The sequence below is a fragment of the Anas acuta genome, chromosome 6 (genome assembly GCF_963932015.1).
Source record: "Anas acuta chromosome 6, bAnaAcu1.1, whole genome shotgun sequence".
NCBI lineage: Eukaryota > Metazoa > Chordata > Aves > Anseriformes > Anatidae > Anas > Anas acuta.
In genome coordinates, this window is record NC_088984.1 from 5934950 (window position 1) to 5954556 (window position 19607).

General features: G+C 37.9%; 1 protein-coding gene and 1 long non-coding RNA gene across 11 annotated transcripts in view; one reads left to right on the plus strand and one right to left on the minus strand.

Annotated features, from left to right (window-relative positions):
- Positions 1-19607, plus strand: part of LOC137858810 (von Willebrand factor D and EGF domain-containing protein-like) — a 176281-nt gene that overhangs the window by 119383 nt on the left and 37291 nt on the right. For all 7 annotated transcript variants that reach the window (XR_011098020.1, XM_068687112.1, XM_068687110.1 and 4 more), the window contains one exon: positions 13399-14277. Coding sequence is in view for 6 of the 7 variants with exons in the window: in XM_068687112.1 (XP_068543213.1) it covers positions 13399-14277 (879 nt within the window). In the remaining variant the exon portion in view is untranslated. The remainder of the gene's footprint in view (positions 1-13398; positions 14278-19607) is intronic.
- LOC137858811 (uncharacterized) overlaps positions 1-19607 on the minus strand; it is a 196268-nt gene that overhangs the window by 71420 nt on the left and 105241 nt on the right. The window lies entirely within an intron of this gene.

Below are 19607 nucleotides of genomic sequence, written 5' to 3' on the forward strand. Positions count from 1 at the left end.
TGAAATTCTCATAATTCAATGCATAGTTCTCTAGGGACAGTCTGGATGGTTGTCCCATTTTCACTGCACAGAGCGATTTGCCAAGAGAACTGATGTTTACTCCTTAATAAGAGTAGTTATTAGGTCAGGTTCCCTGGTTTCCCTCTAAATCTTTTTCTTAAGCATTCAAGACAGACTCACTGAAAACCCATCAAATTGTTCCCCAGCTTCCTACACTGACGAACCTACCTTCATTACCCATTCTGTATCCAAATCAATGGCTGTTGCCTTAGTGTTATATTTTAATGCACACTATTAAAGCAGAACTGATTTCACTGGTTAGAGTAGGTACTGTCCAGACTTTTTGAACTACAAATTGATTTGAGCTAGTTCTCAAAATCTAAAGGTCACAAAAAATAAAACTAACATTTTTCTTCCTCTGACTAGCAATGAGTATGTACAATGTATTAGTTTGTCAGAGTCACAAAGTCAGCTATTGACTGTTCTATAACTTGGTAAGCTGTAAAAGCAGTTGAGCAAAAAAATATAAATCACAGTGCATATAAATAAATGAACATTTCTGTTATTGCCCAAAGCTGCACCTTGTCATTAATGGGATAACGGGATATACATTGTATACCCAAAGGTCATTTAAATGTTGTTGAGTAGAACAGATATTCTACAGATATAGATATTGGTATAGTAAATCAGACACACACGGTACTTATATAAACATTAACCAATAAATTTGTGCATGTTCTAAAAAGGAAACACAGTCAGTAGTTGCCATTTACTGTGATTTATTCCTGTCATATACAGCTCCAGGCAAGACTTAAGAAATACCCCAAGTACAATGATCTGAAACAAATACACACTTCTTTCAAAAGGGAGCTGGATATCAGAGGCTGTGAAGTTCCTCTTTTTCCTCTTGAATATGTAAACTAAATCAAGGACTTCATGCTACTAATACAGCCATGCAACCTGTGGAGGGGTGAAAAGGATTTTTTTTTGTTCCATAAGAGCCTTATATTCACTCACGTGAATTATATCATAATAAACAATGATAATCTTTATCTCTCTTCTCAGTCTTAAAAATAGTTGTCATTTGTCAGGACTTCAGGAACTGTAATTGCCTTATTTTCTATCTTTCTTGCCTTATGCAAGATGTCTGTATGGGCAAGATCAGCCTTTAAAATAATCATGCGCCTCAAGGTTAAATGAGAATAGTCATTCATTTTCATATTTAGAAATGAAAGTAATTGCTGCAGCTGTATGAGAGTCCTAATTTATAACCAAAATGATCGGTTTAACTCTCTTTCACGTGTGCTTTGCTAGTTCAAGCAGAAATATTGTATAACATTGATGATTAAAAGATATCAGACAAAAAGGAATGAACTTTCAATTAATTTTATGTACAGTTCTGGATTATGAATATTGTGAAATCCTCCCTGTTAGAATAATAGCTTCTCTCCCTTGTAACTTATGCTATCAGTCTTCAAACAAAACAGAACAAATCCTCTTCAGCTTGTTACAGTGCTTGTTAAGGCATTGAGATTACATACTAACTTCAATGTAAAAATTCTCTTGTTAATTCCCTTTTTGTACTTTATTGGCTGTTTTTGACATGAAGTTGTACTCAGTTGTTACTATTTAATGATTAAGGTATGTGTGTTTTCATACAGAAATCATAAAAATTACCCAACTGCCCTTTGTAGACTATAGACGAGAAAAAAAAATGCCATAAGAAATTTCTTTCCTAAGTCCCTGTTTGATGAGAATATGCACCAAAAGTCCTTGATATGTGATAGGTTTTAATCTTTTGATATACTTGGCATACTGCAAATTATATAAATTCCAGAAATAAGTTTCTAAGCTCCATTTGCCTGCTCTGCCAATAGTGCAGGGCCTCATTTTCTTCTCACTTACATGTTTTACCTACTTTATATCAGGTTTCTGTATCAGTTTAAATCAACCAGACTTCATTGAAATGATTTGTGAGGTACATCTGATTAGTCTTAAGGTGATGTTACTGGAAACATCACCAGTACCAAAGCCTGTGTGGACTTTCATACATAAAGGGAAATGTCTAATTTTAAAAATGCATTCTAATATATACTGTTTTCAGGTAAGCCAAATAAAGTAAGCATTTCTCTCCCTTCAAAGTCCATAAAGCAGGTAGCCTACACTTAAAAAAAATAATAATTAAAAAAAAAAAGTAGCATCAACAGTGCCTTAATTTTTCTAGTAGACAATAAGGAAGAAAGTCTAAGCAACTTAAATCTGCTCAAGCTTCACTGGTCATGCTTCATATCTGTATAAAATATCTGTTACCTTTTTGTTGGAAGAGCCACATCTACTAAATCAAACCATGCAGTATCATAGGTTATATTCTTGGCATAAAGATAATGAATATATCTTAATGGGGGATGCTGGTGATGTGACTGCACATTGCAATATTAGTTATCATATGCTACTGGTATTTCTCTAGGCTGGTTTCATCACTCACGGTCTCAGAGATACCCATCTGTTTGCACTTTCTTTTGCAGGTTAGAGAGGTAGGTGTCATCACAAAAGATTTATTTTTTTTTCCTATTAGTAAACCAGCAATTTTACTGGACAAAGCAGTGCCACATCCATCACCAATAAAAGATTGTTCAGAGCCAGCTTGTTCTGCCTCTTCTGGTTTAGGGAACTGAAGATCAGGGGAGAGGATTATTTTATGATCTCTGTAATCGAGTTCTGCTCTTTCCATTCTGAACTGCTAGCACTCCTGCCCTAGCAGTTAATTTGCAGTACAGTAGACATTTGGCACTTGATATACGTGTGGATTTGCCATTTGTTATGTTTATGTACTGCATTTTACACTATTCCAGTACCTGCAGCATGCTTCTGAACTCACTTTGATTTCACATCGGAGAGACCTGTGTGACCTTCTCATTTGCACTACTGTCAGATCTATATCAAGGTGTGGATTTAAAAACTACATAAAATATTTTGAATTACAAGGATGGGTGTGTTTGAATACATAGTGTTCCTGTAGAGCACTAATGCCAGAAGAACATATTATTATCAACTTTTATATTAACTTTTGACCTTGAGATTACTGCTGTTATTATTAGCACTCATCATCGATCACTGTCCATGAAGAATAAATAACTCCTGAAAAACAAGACAGTAAGTGCTTCGGTCACTAACCCAAGGTTTCAGCTTTGGAGCTAACTCCAGAAGTGGAGACCTCTTGCTGCCTGGAACCAATTAAATGATTTTTCTTCAAAAAGTGACTGGTGAACATAGTTGAACCCTTTCATCAAACAGAATTGATGAATTTGCATTAAAAAGATCAAGGCCCAGATTCCAGTCTCGTTTACACCAGTGTAAATCAGAAGCGATCCCATTAAATGAAGAGCACTGCCCTAACAGCGTGAGCTGAGCATTGTTCCTGGAAGGCAGGCTGAAAAGTATTGAAAAGTAGGCACATCACAGGCTGAAACTTCAGCTACAAAATCTGTATGTATTGGCAGGTATAGACAGAACACACACACTTCCCAGCACTCAGAGGATGCTTTGTGATGAGGAACCAACCAGCCATGACACTGTTTATGCAATGAGTTACAAGGCTCAATTGAAGGCAGGAATCTTTGATGCTGCAGTCATTAGCTGCAAAGTTAACTGAGGTCCTTGCAGAGAAGACATAACAGAAATACAAAATAAGTGGTAAATATTACTTTGGTCTGTCTCTGTGTGGTAACAGCTCTCAGTGGCTGATTCTTGTGGGCTCAGAAACTGGGATGCATTGCTTCCCAAGGCCAGGGCTTCCAGCTCCTAGTGCTGACTCAGGCCATTGAAACTGGCCACAATTCATCTTTGGAATTTGTGTTGGAAGTTGCTGATCCCTTTCCTAAACTATGTTCCAGCATTTCTATTTTTTAGTATTTCAGGCCAAAATGTACATTTTTGCAAACTGACCAGTTACGTTGTGATGACATCTCCTTCAAGGGCATTTGATGAAAAGGCAGCTGAAGTGTGGTTAGAAATGACACATAAAGACATTTCATACAAATCTGGATTCATGAAAAACATATTTTTGCAAATGGTATGCCAGTAATCTTCACAAGGCCAGGATCACCCAGGCATTTTGGACATAATCTATGACCCTTCCCTGCCCTCTGAGTACGTAATTGCCTCCAAAACCCCACTCCTGTACTTGTCAGGCTAGAAAAGGAATCAGAGAGCCTTTCTGATGGTTCTTGCCTCCGTAGGGATACCTAATAAAATATTAAGTATTTTCAGAGAAACCTCAACAGTGGCCTGCACAGTATGTGCTATGACCCAAACATAATAAATAAAGAAGGCATGGTAAGAATAATATGTTTAGATAATTTAAAAGATAAATGGTTTCCAGCTTCACTGATCCTTATACTCTGTCAATCCCGAATTTGTTAAGTGCTTCCAATCCAGATGATATATTTAGGAAATGATGTCGCTCAGCAATAGAAGCCCAATGAAGCCCAAGCCATAAAACCAGTAGGAAAGAGGACTAAGCTGTATGCCATGAATAATATTTACATTCAATCAGAGCATCAAGTACAGATTACATTTCTCTCCTACCAAGAATGTGCCACTTTTTGCTTAAGCAATCACCATGCCATCATGACTTTTAAGTGATAACAACAGCTCAGTCTGCAACAAATAATCTATGGAAGATATAGACCCAGTAGGCTTCTTTGTTTTTTTTTTGTTTGTTTGTTTTAAGTTAACAGAACAGAGTAAGATCATCTCCTCTTAAACTTTCCAAGCCCATTTTATCATCTAGCTCTAATAGCACATAGCTAAAGTGAGCCAACCCTATTTCCATAAATCTGATAATGTTGTTTTGTTAAAAAACAAGTGGCACAACAGTTTTGCCACTAAACACAAAAGCAGAGCAAAAGATGGAGCAAAAGGATTCATAAACAATACAAGGCAGAGTACAGTACCATGTGTGAAAAGATGGTGTGAAATTCATAGATTCATTATTGCCCATGCCAAATTTGGGATTCTCATCATCTTGCTGTTGTCGGTAAGCAGGGACCTACACAGGTAGGACACTCACTTCACTGAATTTATTTGCAGGATATTCATTGCCAATCCATATGAATTTTGCCCAAATAATTACACATCACATGTATAGAGCTAGATCATTTCTGAAGGGACACAACAACAGTCTGTAGCTAAAACAGCATTGTTGATCCTCTAGAATTCAGGACAGAATAATCTTTCATACCAATAATTTGTCACAGTGAGAGTTTATCTCATATGACAAAAATACAAAATACATTTGTTTGATTATTTGTTTGTCTTGTTTTAAGTTCTATAGGACACAGAGAGGTACAACTGCAAAGCAAAGAGTATCAGCAAAGCTCCCTAGTTTTATAAATGGTGGAACAGCTGATAAATCTTATATCTTACTGAAAAATAACAGCTCTCAACAAGAGTTTCTCCATGCTAGCACATGCTGCTTATAGTATTTATAGAATGTTGTCTTAAAAATCGTAGATTTGAATTGTTATAATTGTTATTATATTGTTGGATCACGATATTTTAAAGTCTTCTTCAGTTAATGCCTCACAGGATAGATAGTCCTTAAACCTCTTTCTTTTGTTGTCCCCCAGGTGCCTCTGGTCAGCTCATAACTGCCTCTTTGCAGGTGTCTGAATACAAAGAGGAGACCTTTCATCTTCTTGATGGCTATGTATGTCAGAGTGTTAAATACCTACATGGCCTAGGGAATTTGGTTAGACTAGATGTTGATTAGCAGAACTGCCACGGGAATTCTGCAGCACACAATCTGAAAATTTATTATCAAAATTCCTTCTTTTTGCCTTTTTAAAATATATATTAGGAAAAAAATAACACTATATATAATTTTCAACCAAATCAGTTGTAGCTGTGGAGAACTTATAAAAGCATGAGTATTTATATGTGCTTTTATGGTATTAAAATAGATTCATTATTGGTCTCCAGCAAAGTATAGTTCAGATTGTTTCTTGGCTTTCATATGTAAAGTAGCTCATTTTTATGTGTTTACAGCCCCAAACAACATAATTATAATTTTACAGCATTTATTTCTTGAATCAAATAAAAAGAGAATTTCTGTAAAATATTCAAATTTAAGCTACTTTTTCTTTGAAGAAATATTATGGATTTTCTTTTGAAGAAATGTTACGAACTTTCTTTATAAGCTATTATTACAGTTCTAAAGGATTCTGCATAGATGTTTCAGAGAACTAGGCAGGGATGCTTCATTGAAGATCTGTCTTGATTTTGTCTATTTTGTGTATATCTACCAACCTGTTCAAGTCATGAGAGAGTCTGAAGGCCCACAAGGCATCATCAGATAAGATAAGAGTTTTTATTAATTTTTCCATCTTTCTCAGTGCTGAGCTAAAGTAAAATATACTGCCAATTCCTGAATAGAAAATATAATTTAGTTTTATGGAATCTATCTTAATTTTCTCTTTATAGCTGCTGAAATAATGCAGTTGTAGACTGAAATAATTGGAGAAGGTAGAACACAAAGATGAGAGGTAAAAGCCTCTGGTTTTTCAGTCTTAGGTCTGAGAAGTGGACAAGGGATAACAAAAGAATGAGCAATAAAATGGTTATGAGGGGGCTAAGAGGGTGATCCATGGTGTTTTCAAACACAACTATTCTTCTTTGCTTCCTGTTTTGTTAGCTGGATATTCAGAGAAAAATACAGGAAGAACACTTCTAAAAACTGCAGAAGGGAATGGTTTAGAGCCAATGAATGGAAGGAGCAGTGAAGGAGACAGAATAACAAAGGAACAGAGAGCAGCAGGTCTCCCATGCAAGGGGTAAAAGCACATGGAACATGTTGAGATTACCCACCCCTAGGAGAGAACTTTTCAATTAAACCCTGAAATAAACTGCCAGGTAGGAGAGGTGTTTGAGAAAACACAGCTTGTTTGTAAAAAACAAACAAACAAACAAAAACTAGTTTATCACATACATGTACAATCTGAAAATGATATTAATAAAAAATAAATATTTTGATAAAGACAAAAAAAAAAAAAAGATATCCTGTTTGGGGAGCATGCTCATATTTCTGCATTCAATAATGCTCACACTATTTTTTAAAAACACAATTTCTGGTGACACTGACTAAAAATTCTATTGAAAATGTATAGAAAACATAACAAAAGGAAATCAAACCAAACCAAACCAAACAAACAAACAAAACCAACCAGCAACAAGCAAAGAAACAAAATCAGCCCCAAACAAACAGATTTTACAAACAAAGGAACAGACTACTTGATTTTCTTCACTTTTTCCATACAGCTTTGTAGTCATTGATGTCTTGCAACGTCCTGGCACTTTGCCTACTTGTGATCCCTTGTCTCCAGAATTGTACTAACTACACATCAGGTAGTTGCATCGGGTATCTTGATTGCAGTTTTAGAAGTTCTGGGTGACATCAAAATTGTAAAAAATATCTCAAAACAGTTGAATGAGAGTTTCACTTCCTGTCCATGCTGAAGACATTTTAAGAATTAACTTTGTCAGGTTGCACTACTTCAAGAAATCTGAGACTATCTGCCAAACTTCCCTGCTGTGTGAAGTTCTCTAAGCCCTTCTGGTCCTCTCTGTACTGTAATAATAATTATTAATAACGTAGCCTCATAATGTAGCCTCTATATTGAGGTAAGCAGAATCCTTTGAATTTACTTAAAATGCAGCAATGCTAAAACAAACATCAGTTTAAAGTTCACTATTTAGGAAATTTGAATATGTGTGCTTCCAAGTATATGTAAATTATAATCAATTAAATACTTACAAAGCAGCAGACGCAGCCATAGATTCATTTGCTAACATTTGTGGGTATTATTTACTCCAAAAAAAGGGAGATTCTTAAAGAAAGTTTGGTGGGTGAACTGGCTTCAGATCCCAGGTTTTCTTCACAAAAAGCATTATGATAGAGTAGTACGATTTTGTGTTTTATACACACAAAGCAAATTTGCATTGCAGAATTCTAAATTATGAAAGGTTTTACAGAATTGTGTACGTACAGCTGCAACCACATTTGACAAACAAAAGAGTCTGCAACAGAGGAAGGAATTGTTTTTATGCCAGCTCCATAGAATATTCCCCACTGCTCATGGCATGGGTAGGTGAAGGGGAAGAGAATTGCTTAGGTAGAAACACCAGCAACACAGCCTCATTTTTGACCAGGCTGAAACATAGCTCAGGGACAGTGAACTAGATGTTCACCTTTTAATTTTATTATTAAAGCAATGAGTGAATGAATTAACCTGGCACAGAAATGATGCTTTGAGAACATGGATTTTACTGAGGCTGAATATGCCTGTACAGATGGATGCAGAGCAGTGCAATTGCTTTGCTCATGTGTTGACCTGTCTGGATGTAGGGCACGTTAGGTCCACAAGCTGTCGAGCTGCATTAGCCCAGCATGAGCCAAATAGCCTGGCTGGTTTATTCTGTCTGCCTATGCACAGCTAGTGGCTCACACACAGAGCTTCACATCTTTCTGATTTGTGAATTTGAGATCTGGACACTTCTTACAGAAAAGTTATTACTGGTATCCTCTACTTCCACATTTTTCAAAGAGGGGATTAACTTTTCTCTGTGCTTATTTTGTGTGTGATGTGTGTTCCTAAAATCTTTTACAACACCTCTGACTTTTCAATTTTTGCATAAAAAATAGGTAAAGCATCATGATTTCTAAACTGAAGCTACTGTCAAAATTTATAATAATATTCCAGTCTTAGCCTTTAAAGCTCTTTTGTTCCTACAAAAATAATCCTGGGATTACAACTTCTGTAAAATTTGGGACATCAAAGCTGTACCTCTGTTAAGGGAGTTGAGGGATATTTCCAGTTGGGTATTCTGGGAGCTACTGTTCGTGATTGTAAGTGAAGGGACTTCAGTGACTGGGGAAATTCAACCAGCATCTAAGCATAGGGAAATTAAGGATGCTTCAAAGCAAGGACGGAAGAATCAAAGTTTCATTTCTGAATAGTTGTGAGAGGGAAGATTTTAGGGTATGCTTGGATGGCTAAAGAGAAGATGTAGGAATTAAATGTATTCAGAATAGAGAAAGAAGTTATGCCAGAACTTAATCAAATAAAACAGCAGATTAAGAGTTGATGGAAAAACAGAATTTCCCTAGAGCTTCCTATTGACAGCTGCTCCGTTTTCCCTTTCTCACCAAGTAAATACAGAGAAAAAAAAATATTAATGCAAAAAAATAGAGAGATAAATGGGATGATCCCTAATACTCTGGTAACAAGGCTTCTTAGACCAGTGTAATTTTTCTGTTCTATCTTGACATTTTAAATAAGATATATGTGCTGGTAGATGTTTCAAATTTTAAATGATGACCCACATAGTGCAATATGTCAGAAGAGCATTTCTGCGTCGACATTCTTCTGAATGAGAAATGTGCTACACAGCATGTACTACTAAATGTTAATAGCTCTAAAACTACACAAATTGTAAATTTATTGAATTGTGTTAATAATGAGATGAATTCTTAAACTACTCACAGAATTCTGAAAGAGTTGCAACCTGATCAGAATTAAAGGTGCCCATAACACTCTGAACTGAGAGAGGGAATAAACCATCAACAGATGATCTTGTTAAGGAGAGGGAACCAGTCTCCAGATGAAGAGTAGGCTATTTGGGGACTTTGTAGTAGAAAATAAGGACGGAGCAACACCTGGATTACAACACAGAGATTGCATATGCTGATGGTGTCTGCTACTTGTGAATGCATGAAAAAGTTACACTTACATTTAAAAAAAATAAATTTATATTTCTTACCCTAATAGCTGTAGATGAGAAGCACAGCAATGAAGAGGAAGCAACTAGTCATGTCTACAAGAAATTTACAGCAAGAGCTTGAGGTGTCAGCTGCTAGTTGTGGCTCAGGGTGGGGCTGTCTCCAAGGCAAATTCCTTGGGAAGGAAGGTACGGAGGTGCTTGAGGCTAAGTGAAGGCTTGGCTGAAAGACACTTGGGTCACTGACTCAGTCCACCATGTCCCAGGCAAAGTATGAAATGCTGGCTCTCTGGAAACATAAATGATTGGTATCAGGAGAGGATGTGATTTCTCTTTATCCAAGTCTAGATGTAGCCTGTTTCTGAAAGCTTGAAAATGCAAAAAAAAAAGGAAGAGACAGAAACTCAAAAGAGAGAAAATACATTAGATTTCTTTACTGTGTTTCAGTGGTGATAACTCACTCTGGGTTTAAGATACTGTTGAGTGTCTGCTCTGTTTATGAACTGCTATTTTCACTAGGTTATATAGCTGTTTTATTATCTCCAGAATGAACATAATCCTCTTCATATACAGTAATCTAGTAGGTCACTACAAAATGCAATTCAGGCGAGAGAAGAAATCAGAATTTGCTGTGCCTTAACAATGCCATTATGGCATTGGCAAGCACAAGCCAGATACTGGTTATGACGATTCTGATTTACAATCTTAGCACAAGCAGTACAAGGTATTTCAAACACCAGACAAACCAATGGCTGAGGGGTTCTCATGTAGGGGAACTCCTAAACAGACGGAAAGTGTCCTGGTGTTGAGCTGGATTAGGTATTTAAACTTCTGTCTCTGAAATCTGGTCTCTGTCACCCTTGTTCTAATCTTCCACAGACGGGAAAAAACAAAGGCATCTATCTTTGCAGGGCCTGATCCTTCCTGGTGTTACATTGTGCTTACAGTGGTGTAATTCTTGATAGGAATGGAGCCCCTTCTATGCACAGCTGGAACAAAGCATCAAATTCTCAGTCTCTTTTCCAAGTCCATGGAAAATAAACTCAGTTGTTCCCACTGCTGCACATTTCCCTGTTAGTACAGGCAGAAATACCAACGGTAGTGAAAATGTATTTCTGTACTGTCACATAACCTTGAGCACTTTGCCTTGTCATTTTTTGTGTTATTTTCATCCAGTCCAATATGTAATCATACTGTGGCATCACAGAGAAAACCAGATTCACACAATCACACTTCTGCATTGATAATGGGTTATACATTTGAAAATATTGATCGACTGTGAGGAAAATAAATTGAAGTAATACAGAATTTGAGAAAGTTGCTGACTACAGACAACTAGGTCTGCAATCTTTTGCTATATTTCTTTGTTTTGGTGTATTTAGATATCTGGAAACCTACAGAAATAAATTTTCAGGAATTCCAGAAAAATATTGTCAGATTCTAATCCTAATTAAATTGCACAGTATCTTTTTAAGTAAAAATATGATAAAATGCAAGCTGAAAGAACACTGATGTAGCCACATTTGACCAATACCAAAGTTCCTGTAACAGTATCTTATGAAGTTTGGTGGCCTGTGCAAAGTGGATGAGGGACCTTAATCCATACATGCGATGAACAAACAACCAACATATTTACTCTTCATTGGTAGTTTTATTTGAGGTGAAAAAAAAAAAAAAAAGAAAAAAAAAAGAAAAAGCATTGCTATAGGTGCACTCCAAAAACATCATGCTTCCCATAAAAATGGGAAGACAGAAGCTTATTTGCAGGATGGGCACATCAGTTATCACTAATAAGGAAATAAAAGACTTTCATTACTCAGATAGCCAGCCTGACCCCCTCAGCAGTCACTAAAATTCAGCTAGGAGGATTACATTTGATTACAATACAGTGGAAGGAGCTCAAAGCTATAATCAGTGCTCATTTAAGAAATTTGTTAGAAAGGTCATTTGGCCCTTCATTGTCGTTCCTGTTGATTTCTGGTCCCTGAATCAAACTTTCTAAGGGCAGCAATAATCACCTGTTGCTGATAACTTTCTGTGGAGATGTTTCTTTCATCTTTCTTTCTTAGGTTCATTTTAAAAAATCGTTTGACTTCTCCTATCTTCTTATGCTCATCACTGATGTCCTCTCCTCCTCACCATCTCCTTTCTTCCATTCTGTGCATCTCATCATTCATCAGCCTTGCCTTGGACAGTAAAATCCATGTATTTACCTACTATTGATGCCCATAACTTGATCTACTACCACACACCACTACAAAACGTGATGCTTCAGGGCAACAAAAACTCATCAGCCAAAAGAATGACACTGTTTACCAGCCAAATAAGCACAGCTTTGGATGCCAGGTTTTCCTTTGATCTAGTCAATGCTCTAAATTTATTTTTGACCTTTGCCAAGTGTCTTTATCTCTTTTCTTGCTAACTATGACTAATTTCTACATCAGTAGGAGTTTTATGAAAGTGATTAATATTTACATTTAAAAAGTAGAGCTACATCCCACGTGGGGTTAACCCTAGAACCAAGTGAGTTTTTTTTGTTCAGGATCCAATACATTCCATTTCCTATGGAGTGAGTATGCCAGAAGTGGTTAAAAATAGCTTCTTCCATTCATTAGAGTCAGCAGATAGCCATTAATCTTCCTGAAAGTATTGATTCAAACTACTTGTCTCCACTTTCAAGGCCCTTCACAGACTAGCCTCTCCCCATCTATCATCTCTCCTTACACTACCGAAAAGGTGGCTGGCTTTGTAACAAGTGGGTGACAGGTACAAACCAGCAGCCTTTCTTACATGCTGCCCCTCACGTCTGGAGGGAGCTGTACACAGTACTAACAAAGGTTTTCCATTTGTCTCCTTTACATGTTTTCCTCAAACTTTCCTTTGCCATAAGGACTACAAAAGCATTGCATCGTTATACACTGATGTGATTGGACTAGAATCTGGCTAGCAAGTTATCTTGCCAAGTACGGTCTTATCATTTCTTTATTTCTCCATCTCTGATATCTATCTGTCCCAAACTGCAATGTCTCGTCTTACTCCTAGACTGCAAGAACTTGAAAATCTCTGCACAAGGTACTGTATAGCAGAACATTTCCCAGCACACTACTGCAAAATATACAGTTAGTCAGAAAAAAATGCTAGATCAGGTGGTCAACAACTGTAGGGAGCATGAGAGAATGGCACACAGTGCCAAAACCTCATGGACTAGCACAGGTTGAAACTAGTAAAACAGCATGGCAAGTGTTTTTGCCTGGCTGCAATTATCCCCTGTAAGCTCAGTGCTGATCCTTAAAAAATAATGCCTGGCTACCACTGAGAGTTACTAGCTTAGTCTTAATATTAAACCAGCTTAATTATATTTCATCTAGCTCATAAACTGATTCTGTAAGTTTCTGTATTGTAGTTCCCCATGCATCCAGTGCTATCGTTACCTATAGGAGACAATACTGTGACATTTCTACACCAGCCAGCGTAGATAAGTCCTTAGCACAGATGGCAGATTATTGCATTTACTTCTAGAATTGATATTCTGTTGTTTGCTCATAATCTAAATGGTCATAGTGGTTTCTTTAAACACTAAACCGGCAAATTTGACTGGTATTTATCTTCCTTCTGCCCTAGATTCAAGATCTTCCCAAAGCCGTGTGGATGTTGCTGAGAGAAATAACGAAGATGCTAGAGGCTCTCACCATGAAGGCAAGACATTAAGAAACATATATTCCCTTCTTTCCCAAACCCAAATTCCAAGACAACAAACTACGTACTTTATGGAAAGAAACCACACAGTCATTAACACTCCATTTCTTACAATGAAAAGGAAGATTTCTGAGGCTCAGACATTGTCAGAAAAAAAATATGCTATGGAGTCCACAGCACCTGAGAAACAGACTTTTCTTGACAAAAGAAGTGATGCGCACACTTTCCTTCTGCACGAGGAACCAGACCCCAGAACAGCAGCTGTCAGTGTGACAACTCCTACTGCTGTGCATTTTAAGCAGTACAAACCAGGTCCAACACGGACGGCTCCTTCTCATCGCAACACAAATGAAAGCTCATTATTTGCAAGGCAACATGCTGCTCAGCAAGCTTGTTCCAGATACAGCTATTTTCCCAGGAAATGGCCCAGTCGAGTCACAATCTCAAAGACCAAACCCTCCCCAAATTTCCCGACAGAGCAGCAAAGAGCATCTTCTTTGGAAACACACCTCACACCCTCTTTTCATTCATTAGGTCATTCCCTTGACACAGCCCCCCAGGGTGCTAGCATCCCACCTGTTCCCCCAGCAAGGCTCCCAGCACAGACTGCAGCACTCAGGCAGGCATACAAGGCAGCGATGGACTATGTGGAACTGCCAAAAACCATCAGTAGGACACGTCAGGATGTCATCTGTGCTAATATGCCGTGCTTCAGTGGTGTGCAGTGTGAGCCAGATGAAGATGGAGGGTTTAAATGTGGGTCTTGTCCCATGGGATACAGTGGTAATGGAATTACGTGTGAAGGTAAGGGGGAAAATCCTCTTCCAAATTCCTTTGTGCCTTTAAATATATTTATAAGTATAAATAAATTCATTCTAAAAAATTATAAATAGTTTTGATTATAAATTTACAGATGTTGCCAACTGAGATCACACTGGTTTTCAAAGCCAATTATGTTTTAAAATAATAGAAAAAACTTATTCTATTACTCAGAAGTTCTTTCTGTTTACAAAAATGACATATTTACTTGATAACATCTAATCTACTGAAACCAGGACTAGATTGTGATCTTGCTTGCCCTTGCTTAAGGCCAGATTCATTTTACTGAAATCATTACATTGGAAAACACATAAAACTTTGTGGGAAAGAGTAAAATTGACTCTATTTGTCTATAGAACACATATTCTATGAAAAACTAATTGTTCTGCTATCTTAAAAATTATTTTTAAATATCTATCTGATACCCCAAATACAAAACTGAACCTGTCATCTGAAATGTATAGCACCAGAAGAGTTTTCACAATATATTGACTTATTTATTAGGCATTTTAGAATACCTCGGTAAAGCAATAGCATTACACACATTTCTAAAACAATGAGTTCTCTGACTTGGCTCTCATTAATTATACCTTTTGTTGAAATCCTTCTGATAAGTTGATGTCTTAATTGGCCTTTCATTACACAAAGCAAAAATGCAGTGAGTCTATTCAATTTGTAGTAATCTAGTTTCTCACATCCTGTGCCCGCAGCAGACAGGTGTGGCAGGGTCTCAGCAGGGCTCAGCACCCCTGGGGTTCCCTGCTGCTCCCAAGTCTTTTTGGGAGTGTAAAGCCCCTAGCAGCATTGCATCCCTCTGAGCTTAAAGCAGTCCTGGAGACATGCTGCAAAATGTATAAGGAAAAATTACTATAATCCTGCGTGCTGTAATTTTCACCTATTTGCACATTTCTGAAATGACCCTTATAAAGGGCTGAAGGTTTTTTTAGCCCATCAAGAAAGACCCCATCTTTTATGCCTGGAGCTGGAAACACACCATGGGAAGCTCAAAGCAAGCTGGAGTGCAGGATGGCCTCCCCTCAAAGACAAGGCCTAGGTACAGATGAATATTTACAAATACAGATATTCAGCTGCCAGTGTATAAATAAATTTAGTATGCCCATCAGTACAGTCCTTAAAACATAAATCTACCTTTGCCTTTCACTGTCTCACAAGACGAGATGTTTTCTTCAATTACTGGAATTACAGAAAACCTCTCTGGAGAGTCCTTAAGTTGAAATAGCTTATTGCCAACATCATTCTCCGTCTCGGGGCTTGATGACATGGTACACAAACATCCTTTATTTGTCTCCTGTCACTGACCACATCACCTGACTCAATAATAAGCCTGTCTGCTTCACCCTGAGCTGCTATGCGCACCTGCGACTGCTGTCCTGGAGTAGGGCCAGAAATGCCTCTGCCGCCAGCTCTGTGTGAAGAGCATCCATTGTACCTCCAGCTGCTGGTGTCTCTTTGCATGTCAGATGCAGCTGGCTGATCATGACAGATGAAGGAGAAAGATGACAACAGCTTCTTGCATTAAGGCCTTGCCAGAATGTCTGCTATCAGCACCTGACGATGCAGCCACGATCATACTGATTTCCCACAAAACAGCAGTACCCTCTTAGAGCAGGCAGAGGCAAAAATGAGCAAGTGATCAAAGCTTAGATGAGACAAAACTTTGTGAAATCTTCAGACTTTGATGCAGCATGCATGGCAAGCGAGCAAAAATGCCCAGCCTTAGATACTATTGAGAACTGTCACCACCTCATTTGATGCTGAAATTCACCGAGATAAAAGGAACAGCCCATCGCTAGCAAGGTTTAATACCTGTGGAGCTTGAGGGGATGTGACCTTTGTTTAATAAGAGTTCCTGAAAATACTCTGAGATGATAAATGCTTTACTGAGTGGTATTTATCTTGTGACAGAATGTATATTTATTTATCTATTTAATTATTTCAGTTGTGTGGATTCAAAATTAAGCTTGGAGGGACTGGTAGAGAAAAAATAAGCAGCATCCTGAAAATGAATTTGTCTTCTAAAATAAATCATGCAAGATTTTGATTCTTTAATATTTTTATCCCTTTGGACAAGCTCCTCACGCTGCTCTGTTTTAGTCATACGTCCTCTCCCCCCATTTCATTTTCCTGCTTTGGGCCACAGGAGTCCAGGCTGAAGGAGACCCCATGGGGATCACTAGGTCCAATCTTCTGCCTTATTTTGCAGGAGCAGAACTAGATCTCAGTGTGTTTGGCTTACCCTCAAGTATCTAAAACTAAAATGAGATATTTTCACATGCTCTTAGCACTGTCTGTTTCGATCACTCCCTTCAGTACTAACAACTTTGTCATCTGTAAGAAGTAGGACCTTGCTTTTACCCAGCTTGCTTTGACATAAAAAGCAGTAGGGACTGAATTCTCTTACTTCTGTCAGCAGCTAATTACTCCGAGGATGAGCCAAAGTGAAATAGTTCCTCGAGGATCTAATCCCTACTCCCATGCCCCTTCCTACAGCTGGCCAGGTTCTCAGCTTGCAGAGCTTTTTCATCTTCCTGCACAAAGGCAGCATTATGATTTATCTGCGGCCTAATGTCAAGGCGAGCCTGCTAAATAGGCAAGGCCTTGACACACATCATTTCAGAGGAGCATTTTGGAGAAAGCTGACATCACCTATGCTATAATAAAAAAATAAGCAGGAGAAATAAGGCCTACAGTTGTCCACTGCATTACTCTGCATATTCACTTGCAGAACACGCTTGCTTTGTGGACTAAACTTAGCCAAGAGTTCCTCTGGTGATGAGGGAGGTTTTGAAATAGGTAATTCCCACTCTACATGTCCTTTTCAAAGATACCTACCAAAGCCCCAACACACTATTATGGTACACTCTTAGCAGTGTTACAGGACAGTCCCTATCACCAGCCAAAGTGCACTGCAGAAGTGTCCTAACACCTACAGAGTTGAACGTTTCAGCTCACTATAGCAGTAACTAAACAAAATAGTCCTTTACTAATGCGTAACTAGTTCAAACATTGTTTTGAACACCTCACTGTGACATTAGAGGCTAATGCTCTAAAATATTTGTTAGTGTTAGCCACACGAGAGCCATTACTGGCCGGTCTGCCTCTGTTTTCCCCACAGCAGTGACACAGGCCTGCACTTCCAAAGACACCGTATCCACTAGACAAGGAAACAAATGCTGGCTTTTCCCTGGGCTCATTTTATTCACCAGGGTCTGTGCATATGGCACTGTCTGAGAGCAGCTGTTATGTTTCTTGAGCTCCTTAGGGTGCCCTAAGGTGGAACATGTCCTTTCCACTCGATAACAGGGTTGAAGCAAACAAAAAATTCTGCTCAGGGCGTTTTTGTTGTGCTTCTTTCTGAGCGACCTAAACCTGAACGCTGAAGAAAAACACGAATTTATGCCACTTTCCTGGTCATCCTTGTTTTTATTTCTCTAACCCCAACTTTGTTCAATAGGGAGTGTCTGGTTACTAAAACTACAGCTAAAAAATCAGACAGTTCTGTAAAATAAAGTCAACAACTTAAAACCATTTAAGATTAGGTGATGGTTAAGGACTATTATATTTCTAGTTTTTAGTAGTCATAAAAGTTCCTCAGACTTCCTGTGGAGAATAAAGTCGTGCTACTTTAGAAACAAAGTGATTTCTGAAAAATGTTAAGTCAGTAAAACTCTTGGGTTATTTTACAAGCATTGCTCAGTATTTTCAGAGGGAAGGGGAATTTTTGAACAGCAGCAGTCACACTTTCTGCTCAGGAGTTAAAAATACAACATTGCCTTGACATTACAAAACCAAATAATTTTCACAATAATGGGAAAGACAAAGTAGTTGGGAATGTATTCCAACCTCAGGATACAACCTTAGGCTAAAACATCAGTTAGCTGACATTTGTTTGGTCTGACATTTTTACACCCAAAAAGCTCTACCATATCAAACCAAAAGTCCTTCCTCTGTCTCCAACAGCTGCTAACAGCAGATGTCCAGAATTATTTGGGAAAAAAAAAATAAAAAAAAATAAAAAACCATAGGAATACTGTCCAGAACAGTCTCCCAGCAAGTTATGGATGTGTTTAAAAAAACAAAGGTGATGTCTTTGTAATTGGTGTCTCCCAGTATATACTTCTGTGAGTTTACCCAAATGCTTTTAGAAAAGTTGCTGTCCACAGTCCTACCGATGAGCTTCAAAGAGGAACTGTGAGCTCCCTTCAAACTAGCTGCCTGCTAGCTTTACATCTGTCTGTCTTGCACAGCAAGAAACAGTAAGCAACCATATCCTGTTCAACCTTTCCAGCCCCCACATAATTTTGTAGTTTTACACCCTATTCCCCCTAAGCTTTGTTTTTCCCAAAGACTTAATCTACTGTTTTTTGTACAAAAGCTCTTCTGTAACTCTGGTTATCCTCGTCACCTTTTTTCTGTATCTTTTCCACTTTTACTATAGCTTTTCCAAGCCAGGGGGATCAGAACAGCACATGGTATTTAAGATGCAGCTCACCATGGATACAGGCCATAATAAAGTCTGGCATTTTGTGCTCTGCTCATTTCCTAACAATTCCTAACATTTTATTTGCTTTTTTGACTGCAGATGAGCACTCAGCTGACATTTCACAAAACAAAATCCATTAGTACAGCCTAACCAGAACTGTTGTCTGCATTTGTACTCCCAATTTAGTCAGTCAAGTTAATCTTGTTAATTTTCTATTTGCTATGATGGGTATTTATTTCATAAATGGACTCTGGGCTGCTGGACTATTTAAGTATGCATATGAGTTATTTTAATTGGACTAATACATGATTTAACCCTACGCTTTATTGCCTTTCTCTGTTAAAGTCATGCAAAAGAGAGGCTTTACTCCATGTCTGTTAAAGAGCAAAATCAATAATCTAGATAGCTTACAATTTATTTATTTATTTATTTATTTCCCTCCCTTGTGCTGCACATATTAAAACTTCATCTGCACATCTAGGAAAGTAGGTTAGCACATCTTTGAAAGAAAATAATTGTAGCTCAGTAATTACAGGAAACTGGGTAGTCTACACTCCTGACCTGATTGTTTTTCACATTTTAAACTGAAACTGCAGGTAACCTCGCACCTCTGAGCCTTGCCTTAGTAATGCAAGTCCAGGACCTGCCAGGCTGGGCTGCACAGGCGGTAATTTGCTGCTGAGATGTCAAGCAATAACTCTGCCCTGGAAGCCATTTGCTGATTAGGGTATCAGAAATGGAGGAACCAACACATCATCTAGTATTTCTGAGTTTCCCCAAAGTTATCATAGAGAAACCCATAAAAAGTGCA